The sequence below is a fragment of the Astyanax mexicanus genome, chromosome 19 (assembly GCF_023375975.1).
Source record: "Astyanax mexicanus isolate ESR-SI-001 chromosome 19, AstMex3_surface, whole genome shotgun sequence".
NCBI classification, from domain to species: domain Eukaryota; kingdom Metazoa; phylum Chordata; class Actinopteri; order Characiformes; family Acestrorhamphidae; genus Astyanax; species Astyanax mexicanus.
Genome location: NC_064426.1, coordinates 35,751,484 through 35,764,022, shown reverse-complemented (window position 1 = coordinate 35,764,022; position 12,539 = coordinate 35,751,484). Strand labels below are relative to the sequence as shown.

The window sequence follows — 12,539 nt, the reverse complement described above, 5'->3', positions numbered from 1 at the left end:
TGCCATAGACTGTGGTTTAAATAAGTGTTTTAAGCAGTGTAATGATGAGTGTGCACTTTTATTTACTAAATTTAAAACCTCACTCCACTCTATGCTCACTTCAGACTACTACACAAACCTGGCAACCCTAAGAGGATTTGAAGGTATTAAACACATCTCTGCTGGTTCAGGGTAGATATAAATTCACAAAAGTTTATAAACAGTCATTGGGACATACAAACAGCATCTAAAACATGTTCCAAACTTTTTTCCTCTCAATGTAATTAAATCATTCCTTCAATTTAATGAATTATGTGCACTCAGATCAGAAGGAATTATATATTACATTGAAGGAATTTATTTAACGAATTGATGAAACTACACAACTGCTAAATTGAGGTAATGGTTTATTAAGGTCGTGAATGAGAAATCAAGGAATCTGTTCAATTAAACAAACACATTGTCAAATTGAGTGAATGACATCAGATTTACAGAATTACATTTTAAATCAATCAAGCAATTTAACAATCAGTTCCTTTAATTTAATAATTTGTTCTGTGCATTTGATGCATTAAGGTAATGATTTATTATATTATTATTTCAGCAAAAATCATGAATGAGCTGATCAATTAATTTTATATTTTTTATCAATATTAAGAACTATGGAGGCCCATTCCCAACACCTAAAATTAACAAATAAAAGTCCAGCACATTTTTTCTCTATTAAGTAAACTGCTATCTCATTATTTTGAGATATTAAATCATTATTTTGAGATACTAAGTAATTATTTTGAGATTGAGAAGTTCAAGTATCACCTGCCTTTAACATGTTTGCTTTTAGACATGTTTTTTTTTCTTTAAAAATAATGACTCACTATCTCAAAATAATGAGGTAGTATCTAAAAAAATGACCTACTATCTCAAACAATTGACTTATAATCTCAAAATAATTATCGTATCTCAAACTAATGAGATACTATCTCAAAATAATGACTTTCTATCTCAAAATAATGTGATTTTTAGGTGGCTTTTAGAGAACTGGGTCTATAGTGAGATAGTATCTCATTATATTAAGGACCTATAATTATTTTGAGATAGTAAGTCAATTGTTTGAGATAGTAGGTCATTATTTTTAGATACTACCTCATTATTTTGAGATAATGAGTTTTTTTCTTTGAGATAGTAGGTCATTATTTTTAGATACTACCTCATTATTTTGAGATAGTCATTATCCTTATTATTAGTAAGTCAAAATAATGGGGTAGTATCTAAAAAAATGACCTACTATCTCAAACAATTGACTTACTATCTCAAAATAATGTGATTTTTTAGAGTGGGCTTTCATAGAGAACTGGGTCTATAGTGGGTTAACAGTTTATTAAATTAAACAGATAGTTAAATATTTATTACATTAGTAGAAATTAAGTAAATTAGTAATTAAAATTATTAGTAATTAAAATAATTAGTATTATTAGTAATTAAAATTATTCGAAAGTCTTTTGTCCCTCAGGCCATAAGACTTTTCAACTCATCTCAGCACAGCAAACTGAAGACTCTGTGACACCTTTTCTTTACAGCAATTCTGGCCACACCATGGACATACCCCCATCTATGGTCACACTATCTTGCTGATGCCCATAACACTATTTTTATAGTTCTACCCTATTTTGCACTAGTAGTTCATTCACTAGTTCATTCATCTACTGTTTACGTATCATTTGCACTGCTAAATTTAAATTATTATATAACTGTGTTTGCACTTTCTGTATGGCGGACATCAGTTATCCTTATCCTTACTTTATGCACATCAACTGGTGTTCGCTGTCTATTGTGTTCAACTGCACTACCTCCATTTTACATCACACACACACACTAAAGACTGTACTTTTATAATTTCATTTTATTTTTTATTTTGTTGTATTTATATGTATCATTTATATATATATTTTTTTCTTTTTGTAACTTTGTGTACTATACACACCTGCTGCTGGATGTCAAGAATTTCCCCTCGGGTATCAATAAAGTATCTATCTATCTATCTATCTATCTATCTATCTATCTATCTATCTATCTATCTATCTATCTATTAGTAAATTAAGGGAATTATTTATTAAAATGAAGAAACATAAAATTAAGAAAACTGTTTATTAAATAGTTTGACCAATTTGTTAAAGTCAGGTGACGATCTCAATAATCACTTACTATCTCAAAATAATTACTTACTATCTCAAAATAGTTCTTGATTTAGGAGCTTTTAAAGTCCTACCTCAGAGGCTCCTTAAGTTTGACCTGTTGCTGATTTTCTGATGTCGGTATCTGGCAACCCACGGCGTGACGTGCCGTGCGGGCGGACGTCAGCGGGCATGTTTGTTTATGAGGCTGGCGGAGAGAGCGGCGGAGCGGCGCTGGAGCCCGAATACCGTCAGCGCGAAGCCCCGAGTATGATCTGATCACAGGTAGCTACATTTTACCGTCTCCGGCTTCATAACGCTGCGGTGCGGTCAGTACTGAGGTCAGACCGGGCTTAGGATTAGAGCGGTGGGGTGTAGTGGGAGCGCCGGGCGGGCGGACGAAGGTCGTCCTTGCCTGCCTGCAGTTAGCGGCTCCCCGCAGCAGCAGCAGCAGCGGCGGTGGCGGCGGCGGCGCTCCGAGCTTCCTCACCGCGGAGTTTAAATAACGGCCCGCCCGGAGTCTGTGGGAGGTTCGGGGTCCGACCACGCGTTTATTTACCTTGTTAGGAGCATTATTTACTTTATTAACTTATATTTACTCTAAAATACCCAGCTGTAGCCTCTCTTTAGATGTTAACTGTGAGTGTTAGCCACTATGCTAACGCGCAGGCTAACGGTAGTTAGCGTAACGGTGAAGCGCAGGCAGACAGTTTGTTTACTAGAGACTTTAGTTAGCTAAACGGCTACCTCACTATTTTATACCCGATATAATATAATTAGACGATTTTTAAACACAACCCCAGCTCTGTGCTAATTTATAGAGCTATATAAAGGTGTAGTAGAGCGGGCTGGCTGAGCTATAAGTGTAACTTGTAACTAATTAAAACCCGAAGGTTATAATTCCCTAAGTTTAGTAACTGTGTCACTCTGTTAGGTAATCAGTCAGTGGGGTGATTTAATTCTACAGCAGGACAAACCAGCCCTCAGGCTCTCAGACTAAACATATAACAAACCACACACACACACACACACACACACACACACACACACACACAACCTCCTACTGAACACACTGGAGCCACAGACTGTAGCTACTAATGCATCTAAAAAAATAGAATACCAAAATATACTTTATTTTAGGTATTCTGTTCAAAATATGGAACTTCCATTATTTATAGATTTCGTTTATTGTTGATTATTATGGCTTACAACCAACGAAAACCCTTAAATCAGTGTCTCAAAAAAATTAGAACATTATATAAGTTCAAATGTTATCTTTGGCAGTGGTGTAGGCAGCGTGCCAAGTCCTGCTGGAGAATGAAATCCGCATCTTCATAAAGGTTGGAGTGCTGTAAGATTTTCACAAAAAAACACTGCACTGACTTTGGACTTATAATTTTTTTAAATAACTTTGGATAATATAACACAGTGGATCAACACCAGCAGATGACATGACTCTCTAAACCTTCACTGATCATCAGTAGATTTAGCATTTAATTTGTAAATCAAGGGAGCAGATTCTGGAGGAGGAGTGGAGAGACACACACAGTCCAAGCTACTTAAGGTCTTGTGTGAAGTTTTTCTCAAAAGTCTTACATTACTTCATGCTTTCCTCTACTGACAACTTTTATACAGATGCAGATTTCATTTTTCAGCAGTACCTGGCACACTGCCCACACTGCCAAAAGTACAAGTTGGGCTTATTTAATATTCAAATTTTCCGAGATACTGACTTTGGGTTTCCATTAGCTATAAGCCATAATCATCAACAGTAATTTAATCAAACTGAATTATTGAAATAAAGTACCTTTTCAATGATACTCAATTATTTTTAAGATGCAGCTGTCGTCTTTCACTGGGGCCCACACTCACCTCAGTCATGTTGTTTTGTATGCTAAAATATGCAAATTATTCTTAATACTTTTTAAATTATTGTTTTTTTTATATAAGAAAGAAAGAAGAAATCCTACACACTGCCTTTCTCTTCTCATGCAAGGTTTAAATATACTCTTGGTTGGACAAGCATTACAACTCTACACTAATGTAGAGTTTTTGCCTTTTTTGCCAAACAATTTCAGTTGTGTTAAATATCCAGTGCATCCCAAAATATTCTAAACAAATACAATATATCGTTTTAGAATCGATATCATAATGTACACATGTACAGTACTCACAATACAGAGCATGCAATATTTTGTGCAATGTCAGTGACATTTTTCACAGTGCCGAAGAACTACCTCAGAGTACTGTGTATAAACAGAGTTTTTTTAATAAACTACCTGTACAGTTTCAAAGATCTCAGTGCCTCGTTTTAAATGTTATGGCCCTCAGAATTCTATCAGTGAAGTATGGAGCTACTTTGACTTGTTGTAAAAAAAAAAAACGAATTTTTTTTACATAGGCAATGCTATGGCCCTATCAGTAGTACTGAAAACCTGTTGGGAGCATCGGCTAAAAGTGCTGTATTTTGGAATGCTGGGTTGTGTCATTACAGAATTATTCACATATTAGTAATCTCTAATAATATTAATTAGGAGTGGGACAAAATATCGATATTGTTTTTTACGATCAATCAAGCAATTATATTAAATTATATTGTTTTTGTATGTATTTCATTGTAGATATGTGGCATCAAATATCAGTATTTTTATTAAAATATCGGAGCTCTAAACTCACAAAGACTTGCTTCCTCCAATGTTACTTACTAAAGTTACTGCTTCATTACTCCACTCCATTAGTGGTGGTGCTAATCAAATAAATAGGGTAAATCTGTGGTGAAGAATATTTCTTGTGAAATTCTGTGAATCTGACACCATTAAATGCATAATTCCTAGTATTTGAGGTGCTTATTTAGAAGTATTTTATCCTTTTCATTAACACAGATGCTGTGAAGTCTTGAGATATTAAGTATTGCAGAATTACAGTATCATGATAATATCGTATCGTGAGACACCCTGTGATTCCCACTTTTCTAATATTATATTAATAATGCTGCAGGACTATTTGCAGCATTCCTGTACAGACTATGTACTAATTCTGTTACAGTTATTGTAGTGTTATAAGACTGTAAGGCAGTACGGTGTGAAAGCCATTTTTAAGCATATTTTATTTACTCTCTTTACATGATGTTCAATTTACATTTATTTTACATTTATTATTATGACATTGACAAACTGTTTTCCCAAGATAGCTGTATACTATTTACAATATCTTTTCACAGTAAAACACACCTTTTCTGCAGCAGTTTCCTCACTGCATACAGTTCCTCACTGTATTGATTGAGTATTGACTGCCGTTCAGCAGAAACACACGTCTCTGTGGAGCGTTTAGCCACGCTCTGTCTCTGTATGTCTGCGAGCGTTAATCTGAGGGGCTGTATCGATGTTCAGTGCTGATGGGGCAGTAAGGAGCCGGGCCCTGTGTTTGCTGTGTTGACGCTGCAGAGTTTGCTAGCCTTGTATCAATCAAACTAGGCATGATTGTTCTGAAAGTGAAAAGCAATAAGCAATGAGATTTACTGGTACATTGGCTTTTCATAATCACAGAAAATGGTACAACTCAGGTCTCACCTGTTGTCACCTTCAGGTTTGACTATGACTGTGTTAGTACCTGCCTTTAACATGTATTTTGTATTTGGATAGTCTTCAGATAAACCAGATTCTGTTTACACTTTTGATCACATCAAGGTAAATATATGCCTGGCAGCATATGTTTAGGTTTTGTTCAGACTGCAAGCATATCTGATTTGTTTCTCAGGTTTAGTCGTCAAGGCGGCCACCATGCCTAGATAGCGCTGCAGGAAACCCTGGCATCTATATAACACCTCCAAATGTGGATTTCTAATTTCTGGTTTCCAGCTGTCCAGATATTTAAAAGTCAATCTAGATATTCTTAATATGTCAAATATCAGATTTGGGCTGGCAGTCTAAACATAACTCGGGTATACTGTAAGTAGGGGTGTGTCTTTTTGTATTGCAAAAAAAAAATCCATATTGTGCTATTGTAGTAGACTATTTTGTTTGTTTTGTGTTTACTTCCAGTTTTTGGTTTGCAGTTTGAATGCACTAAATATGCAGCACTTCAGTTTTGTTGTTACATTGCTTTATTTTTGTTATGTTTGTTATTTTGTTATACTATTACTACACAAAATCTATGAAAGTTGCTGTTTACGAAATAGACAAACGTTCATAAGTTTTTGTTCGTTTTTCCTGAATTCATGAAACTCTTATATTTATGCAAATTAAAACATTAATGTTTGTTGCTTTGTGATAGCATATTCTTAAAATTAATAAAACAAATGTTAGTGTTTTGTCATATCGTCAAGAATTTTGTTTGTAGAAATACATTAAAAAATACCGTAAAAAATTTTTTTTAGGGTCATATCGCTCACCCTTAACCGAAAGTATCTAAATATACCAGTTTCTGACCTGATTCTGTTTACACGTCATTAAAACGTGTCCACATTCTGATCAGATAAGGCCAGATATGGATTTAATCTAAATACTATGTAGGAAAGTCTCCCAAATCAAATTAGAGAATCTCAAATTCACTTAGATTTTTTCCCCTCACAAATTTTGAAACATATTTCATGTGCTTTTCTGTTTTTCCATTGTTAAGTGTGGGAATTTTAAGATATTGTCCAACTACCTCCAGAGAGTCCAATTTTGCACCTACAGAACCAGAACTAGCTTTCTAAGTGCTCTTGTTAAAGATACATTACTGTTACACCAGTGCAAAATAAAACAGTAACATCAAACTCATAGAATGTCAAAAAATATATGTTAAGTGTCTTTTAAAGAGTGTAATTGACTGTGGCTTTTATTGCAGTTTAACTAAAGATCTTCAGGCAAAATTAACTTGATATTAGAGGTAATAGTAAAGAGTGTGATTCCATGCTATTCTGTTGGGTAGGATCCAGTTGCAACCATAGCCATTTATGGCTTTCTTTAGAGCATCAGTTCTACAGAAATACTGTAGAATTCCTCACTGTAAAATAAACAGTATGCTCATTGTGTATTTCAGAGGCAGCGAGGGTCCTGGGATGGCGGTGTGTGCTCTGTCCATGTTCGACGGGGTGGGTGACGAGGCCACGGCGGTGGGTGGCATGGTCATCCTAGTCCTGGCCCTCATCTTGGCCTGGCTGTCCACCCACGTGGCTGACCGCGGAGACCACATCCTGGGCACTATTCTTACTGTGGGTGCCCACGCCTCCCTCATCGGCCTGGGAGGCCACGACAGTTACGTGGGACCCTCCAGCAGTTCAGAGTCCGGCGAACAGCAGGATGAGGATCCAACGGAGGAGGACAAGCAAGAGGAAGAGGAGGCCGGAGAGGAAGGAGGGGATGAAGGAGCAGGAGAGGAACTGCTGGACATACAGGGAGGGAGGAAGAAAACGAGCCACGGGCGCTCAGAGGATGAGGAGGAAGAGGACGAGGGGACGGAGGACGAAGAGGACGAGAGCTCCAACATAACAGTGCGACTAAAATTTCTGAATGATACGGAGGAGCTGGCGGTGCTGAGGCCACAAGATACAGTAGGAGTGTTGAAAAGGTGAGTAAAGGCATATTTTTATTTTAAATCGTTTTCCTATTATGTTAATCTATTCGAACTGCTGATCAGGCAACATTGTTGGACAGCTAATCATGCCATTTCTATATTAGCTGTATTTTTAATACGGCTTCCGTTTTTTTTTAACACACTTATTTGGAAAGTGAAAGCATTTTCTGTTTCTTGTCACTGTTTCTGCATGCGGTAAATGCTGTTGAGGTCCGGACTCTGCGATGGTCAGTCCATGGTTCTTAAAAAGGTCCCTTGCAAAATGCACTTAATTATCTGAAATTCCCTTGTTTTCTTTCCCTTGTTACATTTTTCTCGACTTTTGTCTTTATATCTGAAACATAATTTAAGGCTAAATTCCATGATAACCACAGGGACCTACTCAAAACAGCAGCAATTTCTAGAGATGCACCGATTTGGGAAAAATACTAGACACCCCGGTATAACTACAGTACCAGTTAAAAGTTTGGACACACCGTTTCTCATTCAGCTGACAGAATGTGATTTAATACATAATTGTAAACAAATATTTGTCTGATAATTACATATCCAGGGTTGTCTCTTACTTAAAGTAATATATACAGTCTTCCCGGAAGTATGTACTTTGTTTTAATGTTGTCAGTCATGATAATGGCAAAAATAGGTCTGTCTCATGAAGTCATTAGGACTTGACCATAAAACCTTAAAATGTAATAGATTTCCAAATAACTGAATTGCAGGGCTGCACGATATTGGAAAAATGTACATTGTGATGTTTTGTTTTTCTGTGATACAGGACCAATCTAATCAAAGTTGATGTGTACCGATGAAATGTGGAGCTACTTTGAGCTTGTTAATGGTGTAAATGGTAGTAATTTCTATGCATGGGTGATGCTAAGCCCCTATCTCTATCTAGCTGTGTAAGCCTGTGTGGAGCATCGTCTAAAAGCGCTGTGTTTTGGAATGCTGGGGGAGAACAAAAGTTTACTACACAAGTCCATTTCACACGGATTTCTTCTTAAAGTAGAATTTCCTAAAATAACAACATCCTGCATCAGTGAATGTCTGCTATAATATGCTTTGTAATTTTATATTGATACAATAACTATCACAGTGTCCTGCAAAATCTGTGTAGGGTAGGGGTGGGCGATATGGCTCTAAAATAATATCACAATATTTCAGGGTATTTTTGCGATAACGATATACTTGCGAAATAGGAAAACTATAAAATAATTTATTCATTTCAGGAATATAGTATAAGAGTATAACAGTATAATCATAATGTGGCAAAATAAACGATATAGCATAAAATAATATAATGCAGCAAAAAATATTGCAGAATATTTAGTGCATGCATATAAACTGCAAACTAAAACAATTATAAAATAAATACACCTAAAGCCTCACAGTAAATAATAGACTAATTTTAATACAGAACAGCCCTATTATCACGAAATGGATTTTTAATATCATGATATTTCTGTGTCACAATATATTGTATACGATATAATATTGCCCACCCCTAGTGTAGGGCCCTAAATGTTTAGCTGTCAAGATGCAGTAAAACATGCATTGAAATGGGAGACTCACTTGTAGAAAACACAAATAGAGGAAATGAAAAATAATTGTGATTAATTGACTAATTGTATATAATTGTAAATAATCTTTAGATTAGTCGACTACTAAAATACTCATTAGTTGCATCTTTACAAACAAGTTTATTTGGGTTTATAACATTCTGTGTTTAGAATGTAACTTACTACATTACCTACTGTATTAAAATTGTCTCTCTTTCTCTCTCTCCTCTTTTTTCAGTAAGTATTTCTCTGGGCGTGAGCGACAGATCAAGTTGATCTACCAGGGGCAGCTGCTGCAGGACCCTCGCCGCACACTGCTGTCCCTCAACATCACCCACAACAGCGTCCTGCACTGCCACATCTCTCAGACCCCGGCTCCGAGAGAGCCCAGCTCGGACGAGGCGGCCCGCCCCGGCACGGGCACGGGTCTGAGTGGGGGTCTGCGCTCGGCCGCTCGGGCCCTCAGCACCGGAAGCCTGGTGGTCCCTGTGTTCGTCGTGCTGCTCGCCGTGGTCTGGTACTTCCGCATAAACTACCGGCAGCTCTTCACTGCGCCGGCCACCGTCTCCCTGGTGGGCGTCACCGTCTTCTTCAGCTTCCTCATCTTCGGCATGCACAGCCGGTGAGGCTGCGGGAAAACTAAAGCGTGAACGGACGGAAATAAAGACAAGAGCAGAAAGGTGCCAATTTGATGGGACTGAAATATTAGATACATTTACTCATTTAGATGGGGAAAGATGGAAGAGAGCAGCAGGAGAAGGAGTGTAACAGCAGACAAAGTACTCAGGGAGCCTTAAGGCTTCTGGTGCCATTTAGTTGACTGGAATGGTTTGTGTGTGTTAGTTAGAGAGAGAGAGAGAGAAAAGGAGAGAGAGAGTGTGTGTGTGTGTGTGTGTGTGTGTCAGAGGGAGAGAGAGCGAGAGAGAGTGTATGTGTGTGTGCGTGTATTAATTTACTTGTTGGAGAGTAATACTTAAAACTTACAACATACTTGTAATTATGCTTTTGAATTATGTACCTTTATTATAATTTAATCTTAAAGTGAGGCCTAGTTTGTCCTCAGTTACACTATGTGGATAAAAGTCTTGGGACACCTGCTCATTTATTGTTTTCTCTGAAATTAAGGGTATTAAAAAAAGAGAGAGTTTATCCTGCTTTTTTTTTTTTGTTTTTTGAGTGACTAGAATTTGGAACATGGTTGTAAGGATTTGATTGATTTGCATTTAAAAATACAAAAGCATTAGTTAATTAATTGACAGGGTGTTGATCCCCCCCCTCTACAGGGGGCTTTATACCCTGTAGCCCATGTCTGGCTTTAGATATGGTGCCAATACTTCCATATTTATCTGCTACAGATAAAGAGTCCTCCAGGGAGTCCTATTCTATTGGCAATACTTCTACAAGGACTAGACATGCTGTGTGTGTGTGTGTGTGTGTGTGTGTGTGTGTGTGTGTGTGTGTGCATTTGCACAACTGTGTCAACAATGGGTGCGACTTAAAGTAGTTAAATGCATTCATTACGAGGGGGTGTATAGTAGGGTGTCTGCTTATTGCGTATACTGGCCTTTTCACTGATATGGTGTTAGTGTCTATTGTTGAAATGGTCGGTTGGTCTTCATGACTAGCTTCATTTTTGCTGCACCTAAAGCAGACTAATCTGCTCTGCCCAAAACAATAAATACATCTACCAGCATTGCCCTGCAAAAACCTTGCATTTCCATCCTTTTTTTGAATTTTTTTCGCTTTTTGACACTGTGTCAATATGGCAAATGTTTGTTTAATTGTTTCAAAAATTCATGAGGAATAAAATTATTTTGCATTGACTTCCATTGAAGGTTAAGAAATGTAATATGTAATCCTCTGATGAATCCTCTAATCTGAATCAGATATGGACGAAGCCTTCTGTCTGCACTCTGCACTAATTCTGTCCATACTGTGCATGTTAACTGAAAGCTTATATGGATACAGACAGTACTAAAGCAGCAGTACTACTGGAAATTGACAATTTACATTCTGAACTGCCCTCCAGTGGATGTATTACTTAACAACTACTCAACTAAATAAAAACAGTTCACCATTCAAGAACTTAGTATCGTCAAGTGAAGTCGCAAAGACCATCAAAAACACTATGATAAAACTGGCCCTCATCAGGACCTCCCCAGAAAAGGAAAATCAAGAGTTTTCTTTGTTGCACAGAAACCACAAGTTGAAAGAAAACCCCAGATAAGAGCCAGTATTTTGTTAGTTTCACATTTTTAAGTTACCACATGATTCTTTGTGTTCCTTCAGAGTCGGGATGACTTCAGTATTCATTTACAATGCAGGACAAAAGAAAAACATTAAATGGTATTAAATGGTACTTTTGACTGGTACTGTTTATGAGCCTTTGTGAAATGAGACTTTTTTATATAGAGATTTTATGTAGGTAGTACTAATAATGGACTAATTTACTGCATTAAAAGCTTTCAATCTTTCAACAAGTTTGGAGATACAAGGTTTTTGCATGGTATTGATTTTATACATTTAAGAAGCAGCCATGTTCTCTTCAAAAGCAGCAGTACATCAACAATAATTGATCACTTGATGACTTTCACAGTAGTAATTTCACAGTAAGCCAGACTCCAAATGGCTCTTCATTTACTGATCGTTTCTGATTCGTATTTATTTTGTTTCCGTTCACATTTCATAGCTTTTGTCTGCATTAAGGTCATACTGTGTGTCACAGCCAGCCTGTGTGAAAGCATTTCTGATATAGCAATAGTCCTTTCCCGTCCTCCGCTTTCATGGATGAATTAAGAGTTAAAATACTGATTAATGATTTTTTTAAAAAAGTTGTGTAAATAAATGATGTGTTTGATGAAAGGATGGTTATGAACCTCACTATAATGTTTGACATGTTTGACATTTTGAAAGTTGCCACAATAATTGTCGCAATAACAATCATTGTAAACCTCTGTGTGTGTCGCACTTCAGTGTGTCAGTGTTTGAATGGAGAGTGTGTTGTATGCATGAATATGTGGAGTTATTTTTTAACTAAAGGGGGGGAGCAGGACTGTGCCTTGAATTGCTTCTCCTGGTCCTTAGGCCTATATACAGCTCTGGAAAATATTAAGAGATCAGTTTCTATGATTTTGCTATTTATAGGTTTATGTTTGAGTAAAATTAACATTGTTGTTTTATTCTATAAACTACAGACAACATTTCTTCTAAATTCCAAATAAAATATTGTCATTTAGAGCATTTATTTGCAAAAAATGAGAAATTGCTGAAATAACAA

General features: G+C 36.7%; 1 protein-coding gene across 2 annotated transcripts; it reads left to right on the top strand.

The window, feature by feature from the left end:
• The first annotated feature begins 2,325 nt into the window (after positions 1–2,325).
• Positions 2,326–11,311, top strand: tmub2 (transmembrane and ubiquitin-like domain containing 2). 2 transcript variants are annotated; one of them, XM_007239775.4, is made up of 3 exons: positions 2,326–2,435; positions 7,173–7,700; positions 9,501–11,311. In XM_007239775.4, exons 2-3 carry the CDS (start codon positions 7,192–7,194, stop codon positions 9,886–9,888), a joined length of 897 nt encoding a protein of 298 aa, XP_007239837.2. In that variant the 5' UTR covers positions 2,326–2,435; positions 7,173–7,191; the 3' UTR covers positions 9,889–11,311. The 2 variants fall into 2 exon arrangements, with proteins under 2 accessions (XP_007239837.2, XP_049324159.1); XM_049468202.1 differs by having other exon boundaries at positions 2,331–2,435; positions 7,152–7,700.
• Positions 11,312–12,539: the final 1,228 nt, after the last annotated feature.